The sequence below is a fragment of the Platichthys flesus genome, chromosome 7 (assembly GCF_949316205.1).
Source record: "Platichthys flesus chromosome 7, fPlaFle2.1, whole genome shotgun sequence".
NCBI lineage: Eukaryota > Metazoa > Chordata > Actinopteri > Pleuronectiformes > Pleuronectidae > Platichthys > Platichthys flesus.
This window is the reverse complement of record NC_084951.1, coordinates 16,771,663-16,799,652: the sequence shown is the minus strand read 5'-3', so window position 1 is coordinate 16,799,652 and position 27,990 is coordinate 16,771,663. Positions and strand designations below refer to the sequence as shown.

Below are 27,990 nucleotides of genomic sequence, written 5' to 3'. Positions count from 1 at the left end.
TAAGAAACTAGTAACTACAGCTGCCAAGAGTAGCCGGTAGAAGTTTAAAGTAACATGAAAAGATGAGTGGAGGACTGTATTGTACTTGAGTAGATTTAAAAACTGCATCAGAATACATTTTATTCGACACATGGTTTTTACTTGTGAAAGCAGCAAAGCGTTAGGATGAAAACGAGCATCTACAGAGTGACTTTTAATCTCCAAAGTAGCTATAGACGAATTTCCAGGTCAAGGTGAGCCCGGATGAAAACGATACTGTTGTTCTGATAATATCTGATGACAAATTCAACATCTTTGATCCTCAGCTGAACATTTTGCTCAGTCTCACTCCCAGCTGTGCATTTGTCTCCTTCTCTTTACTTGCTATGTCCTTAAGGGCCTTTAAGGCAGCAGGAGATTCTGGCTGTAGCTCCAGCAGCTTCCTGAATGCCCGCTTGGCCTCCTCGACCTCATTCACCATCTGGCAGGCCTGGCCCAGCCGGTACCAGGCTTTAGCACCACCTGGTTCCAGCTCTGTGGCTTTAGAAGCGCTGGCCCTCGCCCGCTCCGGCTGGCTCAGTTTGAGCTGACACAAAGACAGGTTTGAGTGGAGCTCTGCTTTGATCGTCTTGAACTCATGAACTGAAGGAAGGTGCTGTGGTTCACCACCATTGCTTGAATCTCCCAGTGCCAAAACGTCTTGCTTTTGTCCGTTTTTCTCCTGCTCTCTGACGGGGCCATAGAGAGCGATGAGGAGCTTGAGGGCTCGGCTGTAGCTGTCAGCAGCTCCCCAGAGATCCCCGCTCCTGTATCTGGCACCACCCCTCCCCTTGTGGGACTTCACCCACTCCCATTTTCCCCCAGGTGGCATCTCCCAGGATTCCATGCCTGGCGTGAAAGCTTGGAGTTCCACTGTGGCACATATAGGAAGGTGACCCTCGTCAGGTTGTGGAATAGAGACATCTGGTCCATTTCCAACTGGAGAGAGCAGTATCTGAGTAGTAAAACACGATGATAAGACCACCTGTATACTTTACATTTGAATTTAAATTATACATTCTTCGAAAAAAAAGAAATGAGAAGACAATGCAACGTACAATGCCACGCTTTAGGCATTTAGCCTTTCAGCTTGATATAGAAAGAACTAGAGATTTCTATGATTGCAGCTTGTAGGAAAAACAACAATGAGCTTGTGTTAAGCAGCAGGGGCAAACTGGTAACAAAAAAATTCAGATTTTCTCATTTGGATAATATTTCTCTCAGACATGCTCCAAATTTCCTCTTGTTTTCAAACATTTGATTCAAAACACCACTTCTGTCCTTCCATGTCAGATGACTAAATCATAAAAAGCTGCTTTTCTCCTGCTTCTGAGGCTGACCTGTCTTGAATGCCAGTGGACATCCTTAATATAATCATGGGAACTGGTTAGCATACTTTGGCATGAACACATTATAACAAGACCTACTAGGTGCATCTATAATCATACATTTAACTCAAGTGACATTCAGAATATATTTTGTTAAATATTTGATTATTAGGGCCCGAGCACCGAATGGTGAGAGGCCCTATTGAATCTGTAAGGATTTTTATTATTAGGGCCCGAGCACCGAAATCGGTGAGAGGACCTATTGAAATTGAAAAGATTATTATTAGGGCCCGAGCACCGAAATCGGTGGGAGGCCCTATTGAAATTGAAATGATTATTATTATTATTATTATTATTTTTCTTAGCTTAAATGAATTGGCTTTTTGAGGGCTTTAATGTGCTCAAAAAGTTGTAGGAGTTTGCAGTAAATTCGAAGGCGGCGTAAAATTACGTATTCTGGAGTATTTTGAAAAGGGCGTGGCAAAATGGCTCAAGAGCGCCACCTACGGAAAAGCCCCTCATTTAGCATTCACCGATCCTCAAAAAAAACAAAGATTATTGTGTATCATGACTAGATGCACAAAAAAGTCCATCAGTGCATTATGAATAACGCAACAGGAAGCCCGCCAGTTTGACTTTAGTGGCCATTTTGGTCATATTCCATATTTTTTCTTTGATGTACTTGTCGTACAGCTTTCATCAGATCAACTTCAAATTTAGACGATCGTCATCACAACAAATTGGAGATCTAAAGTTATTGAAGGATTACGTTTTAGCAAAACCGTCTGACCGTGGTGTGGCGTTAAAGTTTGATGAAACGCCATCAAAACACAAGCTTCCATATTTCAGACATATTTTGTCCAATTGAGTCCAAACTAGACACATTCGACAAGAGTCGCCACCAGAAGACATGGGTGCAGAAATTGTGACTTACAATCACAGCGCCCCCTGGTGGTAACGCGAAATGTCTTATTTTGGTACGTGTTATGTTTTTATGTACTACTCAGACAGCTTTCATCAGATCAACTTAAAAATTAGATGAGACTCTACAAAACAAGATGAAGATCTAAAGTTATCAGAATTTAAACTTTTCATCATACCGTGTGACCGTGGTGAGGTCTCAAAGTTCGACTAAACGCCAATATAAGCGAGCTTCTGTAACTTAGACATATTTTGTCCAATCGACTCCAAACTACACATATAAGACAAGAGTCGCGACCGGAAGACATCTACCTAGAAATCATGACTTAAAAGGAAAGCGCCCCCTGGTGGCATCAGGAAATGTCTTGTTTTGGTCATCTTACTCTTTGATGTATTTCCCTCCAGCCACTTTACTAAACCATGTCAAACTGTGTCAAATTGGTCTCAAGATATTGATAATGTAGGCATAACATTATTGTGACTTTTCATCATGCAGATTGTTAATGGCGTGGCATCAAAGTTCATCAGCTCATCATGACCTATGAAACCCATTTTAACAGAGTTACCCTGAACGCAGCATGAGACCGCTTTCGGTTTGTTACGTCTCACACTTGGATGTATTTCTCCTCATTCACTTTGCTAAACCATGTCAAACTGTGTCACATGGGTCTCAATATATTGATAATGTAGGCATAACATTGCTGTGAGTTTTCATCATGCGGATTATTCATAGCTTTGCAGCAGACTTCTTCAACTCGCCATGACAAACGAAGCTGCATTTAACACAGCTGCAAGTGAACGCCTCATGAGTTACGTCGTCACAAGCTGCGGAGCTGTGTATCACGAAGAACCGGAGAACGGTTGGCGAGTCTGGATGAGAGGACGGCGGCGGAGTCACTGTGGACGTTGTTCGCTCAGCAGGTTAGAGTGTGGGACTCAAAGCTTTTTTCCCCCGTCCGTCGTGTCTTTTCCTGTGTGAACTCTGCCGCTCTCAACAGCAGCACTGGCTATGAGCTAGCTCCTGCTACCTCCAACGAAGCATCTCTCAACTGCTACGTAAGTTAAACGGACACTTCTGACTGACTGTGATGATAAGCAAAAGAGACACTGTGGATGTGTGATGTGTTGTACTGCATTTGTTTGATCTGTTTACTAATACTAGCTCTAATAAATACTGTATAAATTATATTTTGCTCCTGAATTGAACTGTGTTAAAGGGGTTCACATGGAAAATATATGTTCAATTATGTAAAGGGTGATTTTTGTTACTATTATACTAATGGAGATTTAGCACTTGCTACACATTGTAAGAGCAGCTGTTCAAAGGAGCACTACGTCTTTTAAGGCTCTTTATTCAGAGTCACGGTGTTGATGTCCTGTCACGTGTTACAGTGAAAAATAACCGTGTCTCCCACCTTCAGTATTTAAATCGTTAATCTCAGACAGACTTCACTGAATTCTTTTGTTAAATATGAGTAAGTCATAGCCTTGTAACTTTACTAGAACAGACAGTGTCATACAGAGTTGTGGGTTTATATGCACTACCTATTTCCTAATCTGAAATGATTATGCTCTGATTAACTTTGAACTAATATTTTATTTTTACCATTTAAAAGTCTGTTAATTACTTAACCTGGCCCATGTATGACTTTACATATCTGTGTATTGGTTTCATGTTCCTCTAGAAGGTCCAACTTGACACACAACTTGAATCCAACCAGACTGAACACTGACTCCAGGTACAGACCTGATTTCATTACTTAAAAACAATCAAAGTATTGCACATAATACATAATGTATTAAATTATAATGCAATACTTTTAATGTGAAATAGCTCCATTAAAAACATTCATTGTCATGGTAGTGCACGTTTTAATCCAAAAGCATATTCAAATACACAGTTGAATATCCACAGAAAATAAGATTACACACTTTGTTCATATGTAACTCTTCCTCCACAATAATGACGATCACTTTCATGTTTCCTATCATTTTATTAGGGACAGACGAGCCTGAAGGACACAGCTGTGATGACCATGTTCTGTCTCTTATGGCAAAGCAGAAATATAAAACACTGGGTTCTTATCTAAAGTGTATCAAATCAGATCTCCACCATGTTGCTGCTGAGGACATCAGGTGCTGCAGTTCTTCATCTATGAAGAGAAAAAACGCACTGTTAAAGAATGTTTTGTGTTGTGTATAAAGCACAACAGATTTCAGATAGAACTGTTGTACTGTGGTCTTGGTTTATATCCTCATGGTGAAATGTACATATTTTAAGTCCCTTCTGATAAAAGTGCTGAAAGAAATACAACATTGTACAAATACATAAAATGTCTTTCTACCTCATCAGTACTATTCAAGGTGATAATCTCCCACAGACCTATTGATAACAGTCCAAATCAAGTCTTTCCACTTCTCTCAGTGTGAAAACATAATTCTATAATTAATTTGAGAACTGTTTACAACACTGATGTGTGGAGATTAAAATCATACCTAAACTGTCTAATTCACTGTAAAACTCCATGACATTCGCAGGCCATCTGTAGTTAAGGGAGCAACGCATGGAGTGATGTGTAGATTACTAGTTTGATGATGCATGAGGAGAGGCGGTGGTCGAGTGGCAGAAACTTGGACTATGGGCAGAGAAGGTCTCTGGTTCGTCTTTGGTTCGACTCCATGGAGAGACAACAAAAGTCGCACCTGGATTGATCTGTCCAAAAATCCAAGAGTCTCCCTACCCTCTCTAGTGCCCATGAGCAAGGCACCTCACTCCCCCAACATCTGCTCCCCCGAGTGCCGTACATGGTCGCTCACTGCTCTGTGTGTCCTGCACCAGATGGGTAAAAAGCAGCGATTAAATGTCCCTACCTGCATGAGTGTGCCTTTGCATGTCTGTGCATGTGTTTTGGATGAATACATGGATTTTAATCTTAATCTTTTAATCTTAATCAGTTGTCTTCCAGTTGACCAGCATGAAGCTGCAGATCTCCACCATGTTGCTGCTGGGGACATCAGGAGCTGCATTAATGAGGAGCAGAAGCGTACTGTTATGAATGTTTTGTGTTGTTTATGAAGCACTACTTATTTCAGCTAGAACCGATGTACTAGGGTCTGGGTTTGTATCCTAATGGTTAAATGCACATACTTTAAATCGCTTTTGATAAAACGTGACAAAGAAATACAACATTGTACACATAGATAAAATGTCTTTCTACCTCATCTGTAATATTCAAGGTGATGATCTCCCACAGAGCTGTTGATAACAGTCCACATCAAGTCTCTCCACTTCCCTCAGTGTGAAAACATAATTATATAATTAATTGGAGAAGTGTTTACAACACTGATGTGTGGACATTATAATGTTATCACTACTGTCTAATTCACTCTACAACTCCATGACAGACTAAATAAACGATGTGAAAATAGTAATGGCGGATATACCATCCTGTATCAGAATATTGGTGAAACAGTTACTATCACATGAAATGTACACGTGTAGCGTATTGATAGTAACTCATTAAAAAAAATAATGTCACAACCAAAACAAGACTGTCGAGTTATCTTGCTTCAATCTGTTCATTAGACGTGATAAATAAACGGTAACTTTTATAACAATTACATATTACAAAAAACTTGAGGCATGTAAGCATATGATGATAGATAAAGCAATAGGTTATGTTGGATAGTTTCAAGGTTACTTACCTCTAGTTCAGCACCAGCGGCTGGCCAGAAGAAGTGGAGCGATCTTCCTTGCCGCACAGGGCAAACGCAGGCAATGTGGAGACGAGCGCTTGGTCATCGAACGTTCTCTCTTCCCCGACCGCAACAGACTTGAAATTGCCTGTGCTCGGGCCCGTTAGTGCTACAACGTAGCCCTAGTTAGGGCCCGAGCACCGAATGGTGAGAGGCCCTATTGAATCTGTAAGGATTTTTATTATTATTATTATTATTATTATTATTATTATTATTATTTCCCTTTAGGGGGCTTTTTCAGGGTCTAGACATGCTCAAAAAGTTATGAAACTTTGCAGGAAATTCAAGGTCTGCGGATATTTTAGTATTCTGGAGTAATTGGAATTGGGCGTGGCAAAATGGCTCTACAGCGCCCCCTGGAACCAGCCCCTAGGTTTCCACATAACGGATTTTCATCAAAATCTGGATATAGGTGTATCGTGACCAGTCATGAAAAAAAGTCTCATGGAGCATTTTGAAAAACGCAACAGGAAGTCCGCCATTTTGCTTTTAGTGGCCATTTTGGCAATATCCCACATTTTTACTTTTACGTACTTGTCCCAGGGCTTTCATCAGATCAACTTCAAATTCAGATGAGTGTCATCACAACAAGATGGAGATAAAAAATGATTGAGGGATTTTTTTTTTATCACACCGTGTGACCGTGGCATGGCGTTAAAAATTGGTTACACGCCATCAAAACACGGGCATCTGTATCTCGGACATACATGTTCCAATCAAGTCCAAACTAGACATGTAAGACAATAGTCCCCGCCTGATGACATCTATGCATAAATGATGACTTAAAACCGCAGCGCCCCCTGGTGGCAACAGGAAATGTCTTGTTTTTTGCTTGTCTTACACTTGGATGAATTTCTCCTCATCCACTGACCTCAACCATGTCAAACTGTATCAAATGGGTCCCAAGACATTGACAATGAAGACATAAGATTACCGTGACTTTTCGTCAAACGCCATATGAATGGCGTGGCATTAAAGTTCATCAACTCGCCGTGAAACACGAAATTGCTGTAACTTCAGTGTTCATGATTCTATCTCTCTCAAACTACATGTGTGTAACAACAGCCCCCCCCTGAAGATATTCATATGGTTTTAAGAAATGGGCGTGGCAAAAAAACTGACCAGCGCCCCCTATAGGGCAACCCCGGCACTACAATGGCCGACATTTATACAAATCTATCGGGACATGTGTCGTTTCATAACAAACAAAAAAATATCTTGGATAGGTATGCTTGACCAAACAGGGAGGCCGCCATTTTGGATTAAGTGGCCATTTTTTTTCCATATTCCACATTTTTACTTGATGCACTTGTCCCAGGGCTTTCATCAGATTAACTTCAAATTAAGATCAGTGCCATCACAACAAGATGGAGATAAAAAGTGATTAAGAGATTGACCTTTCGTCACACCGTGTGACCGTGGCGTGGCGTCTTGAGTTTGATTAAACGCCATCAAAACACAAGGTTCTGTATCTCGGACATACATTGTCCAATCGCGTCCAAACTAGACATGTAAGACAAGGGTGCCATCCTGATGACATCTACACAGAAATTATGACTTGAAATCACAGCGCCCCCTGGTGGCAACATGAAGTGACATGTTTTATACTTTGATGAACTGCTCCTGGCTGATTTACAATTTACAGCTCAAATCAGCTCAGTCAAGTCATTAGATCATGGTCAGAATTGTGACGTTTCCTCAAACCGTGTAAACATTGATGTGCGGCGAAGGATTTTCCTTCGCCAAAGGACACGATGTTATCATAACTCCACTGTGCATTGTCCTATCACTACAAAACTTCTGTCACATGGTCAGAGTCCAAGCCTGAACAGCTCTATGTGTCAATATTTCCTCAGTGTCATAGCGCCACCTACTGATTCGCCAGGAAACAGGAAGTACTTTGTTAATCCACTCTGCATTATCCAACCGGCTCCAAACTACTGACCTATGATCACAATACTGATCTGAACAGCTCCATATATGAATATTAGTTCAGGATCATAGCGCCACCTATTCATCAGTGTGAAAATTAAGTTGCGGAAACATTGTCCAATTGACACAAAATTTCTCACGCTACATCAGAGCGCCTACTTGAACAGATCTATATGTCTGTGCGTAATAATAGTGATGGCGCCACCTACTGGCAAACCTACTGCCGCAGAGCGCAAAACGCATGCAACGTGGAGAAGTGCATGCTCGATCGATGATGTGCGCTTGGTCATCGATCGCTCTCTCCACCGACCGCAACAGGCTTCAACGTGCGGGTGCTCGGGCCCGCAAGTGCTACAACGTAGCCCTAGTTATTATTATTTTTCTTCGCTCAGTGAATTGGCTTTTTGAGGGCTTTAACGTGCTCAAAAAGTTTCTAAAGTGTACAGTAAATTACAAATGTGCGCAAGTTTACGTTTTCTGAAGTATTTTGAAAAGGGCGTGGCAAAATGGCTCAAGAGCGCCACCTACGGAAAAGCCCCTCATTTAGCATTCACCGATCCTCAAAAAAAACATAGACTATTGTGTCTCATGACAAGATGCACAAAAAAGTCCATCAGTGCATTATGAATAACGCAGCAGGAAGCCCGCCAGTTTGACTTTAGTGGCCATTTCGGTCATATTCCATATTTTTTCTTTGATGTACTTGTCGTACAGCTTTCATCAGATCAACTTCAAATTTAGACGATCGTCATCACAACAAATTGGAGATCTAAAGTTATTGAAGGATTACGTTTTAGCAAAACCGTCTGACCGTGGTGTGGCGTTAAAGTTTGATGAAACGCCATCAAAACACAAGCTTCCATATTTCAGACATATTTTGTCCAATTGAGTCCAAACTAGACACATACGACAAGAATCGCGACCAGAAGACATCGGTGCAGAAATTGTGACTTACAATCACAGCGCCCCCTGGGGGCAACAGGAAATGTCTTGTTTTTAAGACGTGTTATGTTTTTATGTACTACTCGGAGAGCTTTCATCAGATCAACTTAAAAATTAGATGAGACTCTACAAAACAAGATGAAGATCTAAAGTTATCAATATTTAAACTTTCATCACACCGTGTGACCGTGGTGAGGTCTCAAAGTTCGACTAAACGCCAATATAAGCAAGCTTCTGTAACTTAGACATATTTTGTCCAATCGACTCCAAACTACACATATAAGACAAGAGTCGCGACCGGAAGACATCTACCTAGAAATCATGACTTAAAAGGAAAGCGCCCCCTGGTGGCATCAGGAAATGTCTTGTTTTTGTACATCGTGCGCTTTGATTTATTTGTCGGAGAGCTTTCATCACATCAATTTAAAATTTAGACGGGTGGCATCACAACAAGATGGAGATCTAAAGTTATCAAAGAAACAACTTTTCGACACACCGTCTGACTGTGGCGGGGCGTCAAATCAGCTCACCATGACACACGAAACCGCTTAAAGGGGACATATTCGCTTTAAAGGGGACATATTATTTCCATTTCAACACAGTTGATATGGTTCCTTGGGGTCTTAATGAAATGTCTGTAAAATATTTTGGTAAAAATACCCCAAGGATAATTTAAAACAGCACCTTTTTACTCTGTCTAAAACAGACCTCCTCAGATCAACCTGCCCCCATCTTACCCCACCCCCTTTCACCCCTCTCATCCCTCCCCCTTCTCACCCCTCCCCCCTCTCATGGAGGTGTAGGACATGTGCTTGAATGTGTTCTCACTACAGAATGCATTCAACATCTATAGGGCAGATTATGGGCCTCGTGAAAATTTACGTAATCTGGGGTATTTGGAAATGGGTGTGGCAAAATGGCTCAACAGCGCCACCAACGGTGCTTTCCCTCATTTACGGAGAAACACCTCATTTAGCATTCACTGATCCGCACGAAATTGAAGACAGTTGTGTATCATCACCAGATGCACAAAAAACGCGCTCGGAGCAATATGAAAAACGCAACAGGAAGCACGCCATTTTCGATTTCGTGGCCATTTTGGTCATATTCCATAATCTTTTACTTTGATATACTTCTCGTACAGCTTTCATCACATCAACTGAAAATTTAGACGAGCGTCATCACAACAAGATGGAGATCTAAAGTTATCAAAGAAACAACTTTTCGTCACACTGTCTGACTGTGGCGGGGCGTCACATCAGCTCGCCATGACACACGAAAACGCTTTAACTTCCGTGTTCATGGGTCCATCTCCCTCAAACTACATGTGTGTATCATCAGCCCCCCTCCCTTGAAGATATTCAGATGGTTTTAAAGAATGGGCGTGGCAAAATGGCTCAACAGCGCAACCAACGGAGCTTCCCCTCATTTATGGAGAAACACCTCATTTAGAATTCACTGATCCTCACGAAATTGAAGACAGTTGTGTATCATCACCAGATGCACAAAAAACGCGCTCGGAGCAATTTGAAAAACGCAACAGGAACCCCGCCATTTTCTCTTTGGACCATATTCCATGTTTTTTATTTTCAAGTACTTCTTGGAGAGCTTTCATCAGATCAACTGAAAATTTAGACGAGTGTCATCACAACAAGATGGAGATCTAAAGTTATTGAAAGATCAATTTTTCGCCACACCGTGTGACCGTAGCGAGGCGTCAAAATGTGACTAAACGCCATCAAAACACAAGCTTCTGTATCTTGGACATATTTGGTCCAATCGAGTTCAAACTACACATGTAAGACAAGAAGCGCGACCTGATGACATCAACAAAGACACCATGACTTAAAATCATAGAGCCACCTGCTGGCTACAGGAAGTGAAGCGTTTATATCGCAGCAGTGCGCAAATGCATGCAACGCTGAGACGAGCGCTTGGTCATCGAACGTTCTCTCTTCCCCGACCGCAACAGACTTGAAATTGCCTGTGCTCGGGCCCGTTAGTGCTACAACGTAGCCCTAGTTATTAGGGCCCGAGCACCGAATGGTGAGAGGCCCTATTGAATCTGTAAGGATTTTTATTAGGGCCCGAGCACCGAATGGTGAGAGGCCCTATTGAATCTGTAAGGATTTTTATTATTAGGGCCCGAGCACCGAATGGTGAGAGGCCCTATTGAATCTGTAAGGATTTTTATTATTATTAGGGCCCGAGCACCGAATGGTGAGAGGCCCTATTGAATCTGTAAGGATTTTTATTATTATTATTATTTCCCTTTGGGGGGCTTTTTCAGGGTCTAGACATGCTCAAAAAGTTATGAAACTTTGCAGGAAATTCAAGGTCTGCGGATATTTTAGTATTCTGGAGTAATTGGAATTGGGCGTGGCAAAATGGCTCTACAGCGCCCCCTGGAACCAGCCCCTAGGTTTCCACATAACAGATTTTCATCAAAATCTGGATATAGGTGTATCGTGACCAGTCATGAAAAAAAGTCTCATGGAGCATTATGAAAAACACAACAGGAAGTCCGCCATTTTGCTTTTAGTGGCCATTTTGGCAATATCCCACATTTTTACTTTTACGTACTTGTCCCAGGGCTTTCATCAGATCAACTTCAAATTCAGATGAGTGTCATCACAACAAGATGGAGATAAAAAATGATTGAGGGATTTTTTTTTTATCACACCGTGTGACCGTGGCATGGCGTTAAAAATTGGTTACACGCCATCAAAACACGGGCATCTGTATCTCGGACATACATGTTCCAATCAAGTCCAAACTAGACATGTAAGACAATAGTCCCCGCCTGATGACATCTATGCATAAATGATGACTTAAAACCGCAGCGCCCCCTGGTGGCAACAGGAAATGTCTTGTTTTTTGCTTGTCTTACACTTGGATGAATTCCTCCTCATCCACTGACCTCAACCATGTCAAACTGTATCAAATGGGTCCCAAGACATTGACAATGAAGACATAAGATTACCGTGACTTTTCGTCAAACGCCATATGAATGGCGTGGCATTAAAGTTCATCAACTCGCCGTGAAACAAGAAATTGCTGTAACGTCAGTGTTCATGATTCTATCTCTCTCAAACTACATGTGTGTAACAACAGCCCCCCCCTGAAGATATTCATATGGTTTTAAGAAATGGGCGTGGCAAAAAAACTGACCAGCGCCCCCTATAGGGCAACCCCGGCACTACGATGGCTGACATTTATACAAATCTATCGGGACATGTGTCGTTTCATAACAAACAAAAAAATATCTTGGATAGGTATGCTTGACCAAACAGGGAGGCCGCCATTTTGGATTAAGTGGCCATTTTTTTTCCACATTCCACATTTTTACTTGATGCACTTGTCCCAGGGCTTTCATCAGATTAACTTCAAATTAAGATCAGTGCCATCACAACAAGATGGAGATAAAAAGTGATTAAGAGATTGACCTTTCGTCACACCGTGTGACCGTGGCGTGGCGTCTTGAGTTTGATTAAACGCCATCAAAACACGAGGTTCTGTATCTCGGACATACATTGTCCAATCGAGTCCAAACTAGACATGTAAGACAAGGGTGCCATCCTGATGACATCTACACAGAAATTATGACTTGAAATTACAGCGCCCCTTGGTGGCTACAGGAAGTGACATGTTTTATACTTTGATGAACTGCTCCTGGCTGATTTACAATATACAGCTCAAATCAGATCAGTCAAGTCATTAGATCATGGTCAGAATTGTGACGTTTCCTCAAACCGTGTAAACATTGATGTGCGGCGAAGGATTTTCCTTCGCCAAAGGACACGATGTTATCATAACTCCACTGTGCATTGTCCTATCACTACAAAACTTCTGTCACATGGTCAGAGTCCAAGCCTGAACAGCTCTATGTGTCAATATTTCCTCAGTGTCATAGCGCCACCTACTGATTCGCCAGGAAACAGGAAGTACTTTGTTAATCCACTCTGCATTATCCAACCAGCTCCAAACTACTGACCTATGATCACAATCCTGAATAGAACAGCTCCATATATGAATATTAGTTCAGGATCATAGCGCCACCTATTGATCAGTGTGAAAATTAAGTTGCGGAAACATTGTCCAATTGACACAAAATTGCTCACGCTACATCAGAGCGCCTACATGAACAGATATATATGTCTGTGCGTAATAATAGTGATGGCGCCACCTACTGGCAAACCTACTGCCGCAGAGCGCAAAACGCATGCAAAGTGGAGAAGTGCATGCTCGATCGATGATGTGCGCTTGGTCATCGATCGCTCTCTCCACCGACCGCAACAGGCTTCAACGTGCGGGTGCTCGGGCCCGCAAGTGCTACAACGTAGCCCTAGTTATTATTATTATTTCCCTTTGGGGGGCTTTTTCAGGGTCTAGACATGCTCAAAAAGTTATGAAACTTTGCAGGAAATTCAAGGTCTGCGGATATTTTAGTATTCTGGAGTAATTGGAATTGGGCGTGGCAAAATGGCTCTACAGCGCCCCCTGGAACCAGCCCCTAGGTTTCCACATAACGGATTTTCATCAAAATCTGGATATAGGTGTATCGTGACCAGTCATGAAAAAAAGTCTCATGGAGCATTATGAAAAACGCAACAGGAAGTCCGCCATTTTGCTTTTAGTGGCCATTTTGGCAATATCCCACATTTTTACTTTTACGTACTTGTCCCAGGGCTTTCATCAGATCAACTTCAAATTCAGATGAGTGTCATCACAACAAGATGGAGATAAAAAATGATTGAGGGATTTTTTTTTTATCACACCGTGTGACCGTGGCATGGCGTTAAAAATTGGTTACACGCCATCAAAACACGGGCATCTGTATCTCGGACATACATGTTCCAATCAAGTCCAAACTAGACATGTAAGACAATAGTCCCCGCCTGATGACATCTATGCATAAATGATGACTTAAAACCGCAGCGCCCCCTGGTGGCAACAGGAAATGTCTTGTTTTTTGCTTGTCTTACACTTGGATGAATTTCTCCTCATCCACTGACCACAACCATGTCAAACTGTATCAAATGGGTCCCAAGACATTGACAATGAAGACATAAGATTACCGTGACTTTTCGTCAAACGCCATATGAATGGCGTGGCATTAAAGTTCATCAACTCGCCGTGAAACACGAAATTGCTGTAACTTCAGTGTTCATGATTCTATCTCTCTCAAACTACATGTGTGTAACAACAGCCCCCCCCTGAAGATATTCATATGGTTTTAAGAAATGGGCGTGGCAAAAAATCTGACCAGCGCCCCCTATAGGGCAACCCCGGCACTACGATGGCCGACATTTATACAAATCTATCGGGACATGTGTCGTTTCATAACAAACAAAAAAATATCTTGGATAGGTATGCTTGACCAAACAGGGAGGCCGCCATTTTGGATTAAATGGCCATTTTTTTTCCATATTCCACATTTTTACTTGATGCACTTGTCCCAGGGCTTTCATCAGATTAACTTCAAATTAAGATCAGTGCCATCACAACAAGATGGAGATAAAAAGTGATTAAGAGATTGACCTTTCGTCACACCGTGTGACCGTGGCGTGGCGTCTTGAGTTTGATTAAACGCCATCAAAACACGAGGTTCTGTATCTCGGACATACATTGTCCAATCGAGTCCAAACTAGACATGTAAGACAAGGGTGCCATCCTGATGACATCTACACAGAAATTATGACTTGAAATTACAGCGCCCCCTGGTGGCTACAGGAAGTGACATGTTTTATACTTTGATGAACTGCTCCTGGCTGATTTACAATATACAGCTCAAATCAGATCAGTCAAGTCATTAGATCATGGTCAGAATTGTGACGTTTCCTCAAACCGTGTAAACATTGATGTGCGGCGAAGGATTTTCCTTCGCCAAAGGACACAATGTTATCATAACTCCACTGTGCATTGTCCTATCATTACAAAACTTCTGTCACATGGTCAGAGTCCAAGCCTGAACAGCTCTATGTGTCAATATTTCCTCAGTGTCATAGCGCCACCTACTGATTCGCCAGGAAACAGGAAGTACTTTGTTAATCCACTCTGCATTATCCAACCGGCTCCAAACTACTGACCTATGATCACAATCCTGAATAGAACAGCTCCATATATGAATATTAGTTCAGGGTCATAGCGCCACCTACTGATCAGTGTGAAAATTAAGTTGTGTTAACATTGTCCAATTGACACAAAATTTCTCACGCTACATCAGAGCGCCAACTTGAACAGATCTATATGTCTGTGCGTAATAATAGTGATGGCGCCACCTACTGGCAAACCTACTGCCGCAGAGCGCAAAACGCATGCAACGTGGAGAAGTGCATGCTCGATCGATGATGTGCGCTTGGTCATCGATCGCTCTCTCCACCGACCGCAACAGGCTTCAACGTGCGGGTGCTCGGGCCCGCAAGTGCTACAACGTAGCCCTAGTTATTATTATTTCCCTTTGGGGGGCTTTTTCAGGGTCTAGACATGGTCAAAAAGTTATGAAACTTTGCAGGAAATTCAAGGTCTGCGGATATTTTAGTATTCTGGAGTAATTGGAATTGGGCGTGGCAAAATGGCTCTACAGCGCCCCCTGGAACCAGCCCCTAGGTTTCCACATAACGGATTTTCATCAAAATCTGGATATAGGTGTATCGTGACCAGTCATGAAAAAAAGTCTCATGGAGCATTATGAAAAACACAACAGGAAGTCCGCCATTTTGCTTTTAGTGGCCATTTTGGCAATATCCCACATTTTTACTTTTACGTACTTGTCCCAGGGCTTTCATCAGATCAACTTCAAATTCAGATGAGTGTCATCACAACAAGATGGAGATAAAAAATGATTGAGGGATTTTTTTTTTATCACACCGTGTGACCGTGGCATGGCGTTAAAAATTGGTTACACGCCATCAAAACACGGGCATCTGTATCTCGGACATACATGTTCCAATCAAGTCCAAACTAGACATGTAAGACAATAGTCCCCGCCTGATGACATCTATGCATAAATGATGACTTAAAACCGCAGCGCCCCCTGGTGGCAACAGGAAATGTCTTGTTTTTTGCTTGTCTTACACTTGGATGAATTCCTCCTCATCCACTGACCTCAACCATGTCAAACTGTATCAAATGGGTCCCAAGACATTGACAATGAAGACATAAGATTACCGTGACTTTTCGTCAAACGCCATATGAATGGCGTGGCATTAAAGTTCATCAACTCGCCGTGAAACACGAAATTGCTGTAACGTCAGTGTTCATGATTCTATCTCTCTCAAACTACATGTGTGTAACAACAGCCCCCCCCTGAAGATATTCATATGGTTTTAAGAAATGGGCGTGGCAAAAAAACTGACCAGCGCCCCCTATAGGGCAACCCCGGCACTACGATGGCTGACATTTATACAAATCTATCGGGACATGTGTCGTTTCATAACAAACAAAAAAATATCTTGGATAGGTATGCTTGACCAAACAGGGAGGCCGCCATTTTGGATTAAGTGGCCATTTTTTTTCCATATTCCACATTTTTACTTGATGCACTTGTCCCAGGGCTTTCATCAGATTAACTTCAAATTAAGATCAGTGCCATCACAACAAGATGGAGATAAAAAGTGATTAAGAGATTGACCTTTCGTCACACCGTGTGACCGTGGCGTGGCGTCTTGAGTTTGATTAAACGCCATCAAAACACGAGGTTCTGTATCTCGGACATACATTGTCCAATCGAGTCCAAACTAGACATGTAAGACAAGGGTGCCATCCTGATGACATCTACACAGAAATTATGACTTGAAATTACAGCGCCCCCTGGTGGCTACAGGAAGTGACATGTTTTATACTTTGATGAACTGCTCCTGGCTGATTTACAATATACAGCTCAAATCAGATCAGTCAAGTCATTAGATCATGGTCAGAATTGTGACGTTTCCTCAAACCGTGTAAACATTGATGTGCGGCGAAGGATTTTCCTTCGCCAAAGGACACGATGTTATCATAACTCCACTGTGCATTGTCCTATCACTACAAAACTTCTGTCACATGGTCAGAGTCCAAGCCTGAACAGCTCTATGTGTCAATATTTCCTCAGTGTCATAGCGCCACCTACTGATTCGCCAGGAAACAGGAAGTACTTTGTTAATCCACTCTGCATTATCCAACCAGCTCCAAACTACTGACCTATGATCACAATCCTGAATAGAACAGCTCCATATATGAATATTAGTTCAGGATCATAGCGCCACCTATTGATCAGTGTGAAAATTAAGTTGCGGAAACATTGTCCAATTGACACAAAATTGCTCACGCTACATCAGAGCGCCTACATGAACAGATATATATGTCTGTGCGTAATAATAGTGATGGCGCCACCTACTGGCAAACCTACTGCCGCAGAGCGCAAAACGCATGCAACGTGGAGAAGTGCATGCTCGATCGATGATGTGCGCTTGGTGATCGATCGCTCTCTCCACCGACCGCAACAGGCTTCAACGTGCGGGTGCTCGGGCCCGCAAGTGCTACAACGTAGCCCTAGTTATTAGGGCCCGAGCACCGAATGGTGAGAGGCCCTATTGAATCTGTAAGGATTTTTATTATTATTATTATTTCCCTTTGGGGGGCTTTTTCAGGGTCTAGACATGCTCAAAAAGTTATGAAACTTTGCAGGAAATTCAAGGTCTGCGGATATTTTAGTATTCTGGAGTAATTGGAATTGGGCGTGGCAAAATGGCTCTACAGCGCCTCCTGGAACCAGCCCCTAGGTTTCCACATAACGGATTTTCATCAAAATCTGGATATAGGTGTATCGTGACCAGTCATGAACAAAAGTCTCATGGAGCATTATGAAAAACGCAACAGGAAGTCCGCCATTTTGCTTTTAGTGGCCATTTTGGCAATATCCCACATTTTTACTTTTACGTACTTGTCCCAGGGCTTTCATCAGATCAACTTCAAATTCAGATGAGTGTCATCACAACAAGATGGAGATAAAAAATGATTGAGGGATTTTTTTTTTATCACACCGTGTGACCGTGGCATGGCGTTAAAAATTGGTTACACGCCATCAAAACACGGGCATCTGTATCTCGGACATACATGTTCCAATCAAGTCCAAACTAGACATGTAAGACAATAGTCCCCGCCTGATGACATCTATGCATAAATGATGACTTAAAACCGCAGCGCCCCCTGGTGGCAACAGGAAATGTCTTGTTTTTTGCTTGTCTTACACTTGGATGAATTTCTCCTCATCCACTGACCTCAACCATGTCAAACTGTATCAAATGGGTCCCAAGACATTGACAATGAAGACATAAGATTACCGTGACTTTTCGTCAAACGCCATATGAATGGCGTGGCATTAAAGTTCATCAACTCGCCGTGAAACACGAAATTGCTGTAACTTCAGTGTTCATGATTCTATCTCTCTCAAACTACATGTGTGTAACAACAGCCCCCCCCTGAAGATATTCATATGGTTTTAAGAAATGGGCGTGGCAAAAAAACTGACCAGCGCCCCCTATAGGGCAACCCCGGCACTACGATGGCCGACATTTATACAAATCTATCGGGACATGTGTCGTTTCATAACAAACAAAAAAATATCTTGGATAGGTATGCTTGACCAAACAGGGAGGCCGCCATTTTGGATTAAGTGGCCATTTTTTTTCCATATTCCACATTTTTACTTGATGCACTTGTCCCAGGGCTTTCATCAGATTAACTTCAAATTAAGATCAGTGCCATCACAACAAGATGGAGATAAAAAGTGATTAAGAGATTGACCTTTCGTCACACCGTGTGACCGTGGCGTGGCGTCTTGAGTTTGATTAAACGCCATCAAAACACGAGGTTCTGTATCTCGGACATACATTGTCCAATCGAGTCCAAACTAGACATGTAAGACAAGGGTGCCATCCTGATGACATCTACACAGAAATTATGACTTGAAATTACAGCGCCCCCTGGTGACTACAGGAAGTGACATGTTTTATACTTTGATGAACTGCTCCTGGCTGATTTACAATATACAGCTCAAATCAGATCAGTCAAGTCATTAGATCATGGTCAGAATTGTGACGTTTCCTCAAACCGTGTAAACATTGATGTGCGGCGAAGGATTTTCCTTCGCCAAAGGACACGATGTTATCATAACTCCACTGTGCATTGTCCTATCACTACAAAACTTCTGTCACATGGTCAGAGTACAAGCCTGAACAGCTCTATGTGTCAATATTTCCTCAGTGTCATAGCGCCACCTACTGATTCGCCAGGAAACAGGAAGTACTTTGTTAATCCACTCTGCATTATCCAACCGGCTCCAAACTACTGACCTATGATCACAATCCTGAATAGAACAGCTCCATATATGAATATTAGTTCAGGATCATAGCGCCACCTATTGATCAGTGTGAAAATTAAGTTGCGGAAACATTGTCCAATTGACACAAAATTTCTCACGCTACATCAGAGCGCCTACTTGAACAGATCTATATGTCTGTGCGTAATAATAGTGATGGCGCCACCTACTGGCAAACCTACTGCCGCAGAGCGCAAAACGCAGGCAACGTGGAGAAGTGCATGCTCGATCGATGATGTGCGCTTGGTCATCGATCGCTCTCTCCACCGACCGCAACAAGCTTCAACGTGCGGGTGCTCGGGCCCGCAAGTGCTACAACGTAGCCCTAGTTATTATTATTTCCCTTTGGGGGGCTTTTTCAGGGTCTAGACATGCTCAAAAAGTTATGAAACTTTGCAGGAAATTCAAGGTCTGCGGATATTTTAGTATTCTGGAGTAATTGGAATTGGGCGTGGCAAAATGGCTCTACAGCGCCCCCTGGAACCAGCCCCTAGGTTTCCACATAACGGATTTTCATCAAAATCTGGATATAGGTGTATCGTGACCAGTCATGAAAAAAAGTCTCATGGAGCATTATGAAAAACGCAACAGGAAGTCCGCCATTTTGCTTTTAGTGGCCATTTTGGCAATATCCCACATTTTTACTTTTACGTACTTGTCCCAGGGCTTTCATCAGATCAACTTCAAATTCAGATGAGTGTCATCACAACAAGATGGAGATAAAAAATGATTGAGGGATTTTTTTTTTATCACACCGTGTGACCATGGCATGGCGTTAAAAATTGGTTACACGCCATCAAAACACGGGCATCTGCATCTCGGACATACATGTTCCAATCAAGTCCAAACTAGACATGTAAGACAAAAGTCCCCGCCTGATGACATCTATGCATAAATGATGACTTAAAACCTTAGCGCCCCCTGGTGGCAACAGGAAATGTCTTGTTTTTTGCTTGTCTTACACTTGGATGAATTTCTCCTCATCCACTGACCTCAACCATGTCAAACTGTATCAAATGGGTCCCAAGACATTGACAATGAAGACATAAGATTACCGTGACTTTTCGTCAAACGCCATATGAATGGCGTGGCATCAAAGTTCATCAACTCGCCGTGAAACACGAAATTGCTGTAACTTCAGTGTTCATGATTCTATCTCTCTCAAACTACATGTGTGTAACAACAGCCCCCCCCTGAAGATATTCATATGGTTTTAAGAAATGGGCGTGGCAAAAAAACTGACCAGCGCCCCCTATAGGGCAACCACGGCACTACGATGGCCGACATTTATACAAATCTATCGGGACATGTGTCGTTTCATAACAAACAAAAAAATATCTTGGATAGGTATGCTTGACCAAACAGGGAGGCCGCCATTTTGGATTAAGTGGCCATTTTTATTCCATATTCCACATTTTTACTTGATGCACTTGTCCCAGGGCTTTCATCAGATTAACTTCAAATTAAGATCAGTGCCATCACAACAAGATGGAGATAAAAAGTGATTAAGAGATTGACCTTTCGTCACACCGTGTGACCGTGGCGTGGCGTCTTGAGTTTGATTAAACGCCATCAAAACACGAGGTTCTGTATCTCGGACATACATTGTCCAATCGAGTCCAAACTAGACATGTAAGACAAGGGTGCCATCCTGATGACATCTACACAGAAATTATGACTTGAAATAACAGCGCCCCCTGGTGGCTACAGGAAGTGACATGTTTTATACTTTGATGAACTGCTCCTGGCTGATTTACAATATACAGCTCAAATCAGATCAGTCAAGTCATTAGATCATGGTCAGAATTGTGACGTTTCCTCAAACCGTGTAAACATTGATGTGCGGCGAAGGATTTTCCTTCGCCAAAGGACACGATGTTATCATAACTCCACTGTGCATTGTCCTATCACTACCAAACTTCTGTCACATGATAAGAGTAAAAGCCTGAACAGCTCTATGTGTCAATATTTCCTCAGTGTCATAGCGCCACCTACTGATTCACCAGGAAACAGGAAGTACTTTGTTAATCCACTCTGCATTATCCAACCGGCTCCAAACTACTGACCTATGATCACAATACTGATCTGAACAGCTCCACATATAAATATTAGTTCAGGGTCATAGCGCCACCTACTGATCAGTGTGAAAATTAAGTTGTGTTAACATTGTCCAATTGACACAAAATTGCTCACGCTACATCAGAGCGCCTACATGAACAGATATATATGTCTGTGCGTAATAATAGTGATGGCGCCATCTACTGGCAAGCCTACTGCCGCAGAGCGCAAAACGCATGCAACGTGGAGAAGTGCATGCTCGATCGATGATGTGCGCTTGGTCATCGATCGCTCTCTCCACCGACCGCAACAGGCTTCAACGTGCGGGTGCTCGGGCCCGCAAGTGCTACAACGTAGCCCTAGTTATTATTATTTCCCTTTGGGGGGCTTTTTCAGGGTCTAGACATGCTCAAAAAGTTATGAAACTTTGCAGGAAATTCAAGGTCTGCGGATATTTTAGTATTCTGGAGTAATTGGAATTGGGCGTGGCAAAATGGCTCTACAGCGCCCCCTGGAACCAGCCCCTAGGTTTCCACATAACGGATTTTCATCAAAATCTGGATATAGGTGTATCGTGACCAGTCATGAAAAAAAGTCTCATGGAGCATTATGAAAAACGCAACAGGAAGTCCGCCATTTTGCTTTTAGTGGCCATTTTGGCAATATCCCACATTTTTACTTTTACGTACTTGTCCCAGGGCTTTCATCAGATCAACTTCAAATTCAGATGAGTGTCATCACAACAAGATGGAGATAAAAAATGATTGAGGGATTTTTTTTTTATCACACCGTGTGACCGTGGCATGGCGTTAAAAATTGGTTACACGCCATCAAAACACAGGCATCTGTATCTCGGACATACATGTTCCAATCAAGTCCAAACTAGACATGTAAGACAATAGTCCCCGCCTGATGACATCTATGCATAAATGATGACTTAAAACCGCAGCGCCCCCTGGTGGCAACAGGAAATGTCTTGTTTTTTGCTTGTCTTACACTTGGATGAATTTCTCCTCATCCACTGACCTCAACCATGTCAAACTGTATCAAATGGGTCCCAAGACATTGACAATGAAGACATAAGATTACCGTGACTTTTCGTCAAACGCCATATGAATGGCGTGGCATTAAAGTTCATCAACTCGCCGTGAAACACGAAATTGCTGTAACTTCAGTGTTCATGATTCTATCTCTCTCAAACTACATGTGTGTAACAACAGCCCCCCCCTGAAGATATTCATATGGTTTTAAGAAATGGGCGTGGCAAAAAAACTGACCAGCGCCCCCTATAGGGCAACCCCGGCACTACGATGGCCGACATTTATACAAATCTATCGGGACATGTGTCGTTTCATAACAAACAAAAAAATATCTTGGATAGGTATGCTTGACCAAACAGGGAGGCCGCCATTTTGGATTAAGTGGCCATTTTTTTTCCATATTCCACATTTTTACTTGATGCACTTGTCCCAGGGCTTTCATCAGATTAACTTCAAATTAAGATCAGTTCCATCACAACAAGATGGAGATAAAAAGTGATTAAGAGATTGACCTTTCGTCACACTGTGTGACCGTGGCGTGGCGTCTTGAGTTTGATTAAACGCCATCAAAACACGAGGTTCTGTATCTCGGACATACATTGTCCAATCGAGTCCAAACTAGACATGTAAGACAAGGGTGCCATCCTGATGACATCTACACAGAAATTATGACTTGAAATTACAGCGCCCCCTGGTGGCTACAGGAAGTGACATGTTTTATACTTTGATGAACTGCTCCTGGCTGATTTACAATATACAGCTCAAATCAGATCAGTCAAGTCATTAGATCATGGTCAGAATTGTGACGTTTCCTCAAACCGTGTAAACATTGATGTGCGGCGAAGGATTTTCCTTCGCCAAAGGACACGATGTTATCATAACTCCACTGTGCATTGTCCTATCACTACAAAACTTCTGTCACATGGTCAGAGTCCAAGCCTGAACAGCTCTATGTGTCAATATTTCCTCAGTGTCATAGCGCCACCTACTGATTCGCCAGGAAACAGGAAGTACTTTGTTAATCCACTCTGCATTATCCAACCGGCTCCAAACTACTGACCTATGATCACAATCCTGAATAGAACAGCTCCATATATGAATATTAGTTCAGGATCATAGCGCCACCTATTGATCAGTGTGAAAATTAAGTTGCGGAAACATTGTCCAATTGACACAAAATTGCTCACGCTACATCAGAGCGCCTACATGAACAGATATATATGTCTGTGCGTAATAATAGTGATGGCGACCACCTACTGGCAAACCTACTGCCGCAGAGCGCAAAACGCATGCAACGTGGAGAAGTGCATGCTCGATCGATGATGTGCGCTTGGTCATCGATCGCTCTCTCCACCGACCGCAACAGGCTTCAACGTGCGGGTGCTCGGGCCCGCAAGTGCTACAACGTAGCCCTAGTACTTAATTTGAATTTCCTTCACTCTCTTCACTCTTACCTCACATTTCTCTCCAGCTCTCATTCCCTCCAGACATGCTTCTGTAATATCACACTGGCCCTCCCCCAGCCTCAGTGTAGTCCAGTCCCCCAGTGGAAGCTGCAGTGCAGAGTCCCGACTCCTTGGGAAGGGGGTTCCCACCACTTCAGTGACTTCAGTGACTGACAGCTTCTCGTCTACCCCATCAGAGTCCGGAGTTTCTGTCTCATCCACGTTTGCTTTGAGCCGCACTCGAACACGACACAGTGAACCCAGCCTTGGACAGTGACTGGATGAACTTGCTAGAAGAGACAGAGACAACTGACTTAAATTACTTGATAATTAAAAAAAACACTTTTCTAAAAATATGGCGTGAAAAATTGATCATGTATTCTGATGAAATGGAGTAATGTTAGAGAAGTTACACACATCTACCATCTTCGGAATCTGATACAGTTAGACTGTTCTTGCATGCTGGCTTTTGCTGGACTTTCCAGAGGCCTCCGGGACACACCGACACCCACGAGGTAACGTCCCCACTGTCATGATCAACATTACCATGCAGGGTTTCCAGAGGGTGGACTGGATCCATAGCTGGGTTTACAGAAAGAAAATCATACATCCACCTCAATGCCCATTTTCAATGTTCAAAGATGTCACAAAAGTTGTGATGCAAGGGGGTTGAAACTGTTTTATTTAAGTGTCTGTTTAACTTAATTGGAATTCTGAAGGCTGTAGTTTGTGCTGATGTTTGACTGTATTGCATTCTACTGACCGGTATTACGATTACTTTGTCCATCTCATTGAATATCTGACTGTTTATATTCAAAACAGACGTCAACATGCACTACAAACCACATCCTCTAGAGAGATTACACCGTTGAATAAACACTTCTTCAAACAGCTTTGATGAAAACATTTACACATCATAATCTTCTTTAACAAAATGAAAACAATCACTGTGTGTATACGTGTCTAATAAAGGCATACGTCATGGGGGACTTATTTGGGATGTTCACCACAGACAGTTCAATTCCAGACGAGGGTTTAGTGACCTCTGTCTAGACTAAACGGTGTTTCACAACTAGAGCTGCAGCAAAGAGTTGACGAACACAAAAATGCCTGAGGCTGTTTTAATAGTCCTATATTTCTACATTGCAACGTTATCACTAGTTGATATCTTCCATGAACGTTAACCAGCAGTAAACAATGGGACGTGACTTATCTGCATTGAACGACAGCAGCTGTAACAACACATAAAGGATCACGTTGTGTTGAATTTTACTGAGAGTATCAACTCACACGCTGCTGCTTAACAACAACACAGAGTAGCATTAGCATCATGAAGCTAACGAGCCAAACCAAAGACCCTGACTGAATTTCACTACTCTACATAGCACGAGCGATAGTTCCGTGTCACGTGTAATTTAAATTAATCTCACTTACCTCGGTTATAAGTCTAACATGAATAATATTTTATCCCATCGATAAGAAACCGATAAACTATGAAGCTGACAGAGAATAAATAAAACAGTGGTACTCTTCTTCCTCCTTGTTATCCGGCTCGTGGGGGCAGTAGCGCCGCCTACTGTACCGGAGGTTAAACGCACTTTACAGTTTACAGGTTACAGTGATTTACAACACATCGTAAATATATTATGCAGCATGTCTTGACAATACAAAAAGTAGACACACACTTTAAGGAACTGTTTAGAAACAAAGCTAACAGAGGTTACAGTAGAGCACTTGTATTGATGTGTTCCTAAAACAAGAGCCTTACTCCTATATTATAAATAATAGTAAATAACACAATTAATGAAAGTCCCCTTTGTGCAAGAAAAAGTCAATTTTGACAAATTCTTATGCATTCAAAATTAGTAAAAAAGAATGCATGGGTAAATGAAGTTTAATGCAATATATATATAGCATATACAAAACGTAGTAAAGCTTCACTCTCTCTCTCTCTCTCGCTCTCACACACACACACACACACACACACACACACACACAAGCAGTATGCATCTCTGCCTCTGTATTGGCCTTTGACTTGTATCACTCATGATTAAGTCTTGTGTGTTAAATCTGTCCTGTCAGTATGAGTTAGGGCTCTTTCTTTTCAGCACTGGAAACCATTAGGCCCAACAGAGAAATACCAACCAACCAACGTGTGTGTGTGTGTTTGTGTATGACTGTGTGTGTGTGTGTGTGTGTGAGACAAAAGAGGAAGAGGAAAAGGTCATTTTAGATGCAATCTGTCCTTTTATATGGGCCTGTTTTGGACCCTTGATGAGAAGGAGACAAAGTAATAAACTCGCTACACTAATGACATTGCTCAACTGGATAACGAGAACCATACACGTTTGTAAGTTTGAGCCATAGTGCTAAATACTTCTTTATGATAAGAAATTTAAAAGAGAATTGACCAAGTGATTAAACAAAAGGAAAAATATGTAATTTAAAGCTTGGTTAAAAAAAAAGACGTTATGAGGTAACCTTCCAGTAGGGGTCGCTCTCTCCTCATCAATATGAGATCACTTGGATAGGTTCAGTACTGATTATATTGTGCATATCATGTGCAGTGTAATATTACAAGCTATGTGATGTAACGCAATTTCTGGTCTTTTTAGAAATGTAACTAACCTCTAGCAACTTTGCAGCATGTGCAACATAATTCTTGCAGCAAACAGTTTTTTCAACATACACAGTTCACACATGAATGTCAAATATGAATACAAAACAAGAACTTTTATTTTTTATTAAAATATTAAGTAATTAAGCTAAATGGCTCAACTGTGTTTTACTCCGCTGAAATAAATAAACTTGTGTAAGTAACACTGTTGATTTATGAAAGAACATGTTTGGCCAAAAAGTCTAATTATTAATTATTTGTGTAAATCCACACTTGGAGAGATTTGTAAAGGATGAATATTAAATAAATAAATACATAATCTTGGTCACGTTATAGTGATGAATATACTGTAAACCCTGCAAATATATGACTCTTGTGAGATTTTTTATTGAAATCTTCATCAATACTTCACCTTTGCATTTGAGGACGAAGAGAGGAAACAATAATAAAACACATCATAGACGGTTACACAAAATCCTGCCACCAAAATTAGAGACAGTATGTTTTGACAGCAAAAATTGTAATTGTATTTATATATGTTGGATAACATTGAATGGACTATTTTTCTGGCCTAGTTATACGTTTGTAATACAAATGACTAGTAGTAGGTGATTTTAAGGGATCATATGAGGAAAAATTATAATAATAACAATATATTATTATTATTATTATTATTATAATCTTTTTATATGAATGGCACAAGCTGGGAGCACAAAATGCCTTCCAGTGAGGGATAATCACAGATATGAAAATATATAAAATGCAATCATACACAGGAACAACAGCCTATTTATGCTGTAATTAATACTCAATTTGGTAAATTAACCAAACAATACAATTCATTTAAAATGGACATAACATTGAGCTGCATTCTAAATACATAAAAGCCGAGCTCTTGGATAAGAATATGAGTCTGTAAAATATGCTTCAGAGGCAGAGACTGTATCAGCAGAACCCAGTACAGCAAAGACTCGGTGACCCTTTGACTTGAACTGGAACTACCAGGCCTCACTAAGCAGATTTGACAAAGGAATGGTGAGGAAAGATTCACTGTAAGTAATCAGCGTGCTTTTAAGAAGGAATTCCAGAAAAGTACTCTAAAAAGCGTGTTTGGTGGTTGTTAGGAGTCCAGCTGTAAAGTTCTGCTCTGTCTGAAGCCAAGCAGCTTGAACACTGAGGCAAACGGCAGCATTACAATAACCCAGGCGTGAAGATATAAAAGCGTGAATAATTTGTTCATATTGCAAAAAGACAACAATGATATCTGGATTTGTTTTACGGAGGTGCTCAGGGTCTCAGATAAAGACCTCTGTTTTGTCCGAAATTTTATTGCAAAGAGTTTCATGAGAACCAGTCTCTCACATCAGCGAAGCAGCTCTGAAGTGCGGCCAGCTTGTCAAACTCGGCGAACTTGAGAGATTTAACTGTGTCATCTGCGAAACGAATAATGAGACCTAGTGGCAGCATACACTGTGGGAACAGAACTGGTCCAAAAATTGATCCTTGAGGTACACCACATACTGTCTCTGTGCAGTTCAAGAGGTGAATGAACCCAATTAAACAGAAAATATGA

General features: G+C 41.8%; 1 protein-coding gene across 1 annotated transcript; it reads right to left on the bottom strand.

Annotated features, from left to right (window-relative positions):
• Positions 1–117: 117 nt before the first annotated feature.
• Positions 118–25,374, bottom strand: fkbpl (FKBP prolyl isomerase like). The gene is made up of 4 exons (XM_062392869.1): positions 25,235–25,374; positions 24,218–24,382; positions 23,810–24,090; positions 118–973 (listed from the first exon to the last, which is right to left on the bottom strand). The coding sequence occupies exons 2-4, from the start codon at positions 24,378–24,380 to the stop codon at positions 302–304; spliced, it is 1,116 nt and encodes a 371-aa protein (XP_062248853.1). The 5' UTR covers positions 24,381–24,382; positions 25,235–25,374; the 3' UTR covers positions 118–301.
• Between the last annotated feature and the right edge of the window lie 2,616 nt (positions 25,375–27,990).

Excerpts from the sequence above, each read along its gene's own strand:
- fkbpl (XM_062392869.1), bottom strand. The coding sequence starts at position 24,380 with ATGGATCCAGTCCACCCTCTGGAAACCCTGCATGGTAATGTTGATCAT. Across the intron at positions 24,091-24,217 it reads AGATTCCGAAGATGGTAGAT|CAAGTTCATCCAGTCACTGT; the intron begins GTGTGTAACTTC and ends TGTCTCTTCTAG. Across the intron at positions 974-23,809 it reads GAGCTGGAGAGAAATGTGAG|ATACTGCTCTCTCCAGTTGG; the intron begins GTAAGAGTGAAG and ends TTTACTACTCAG.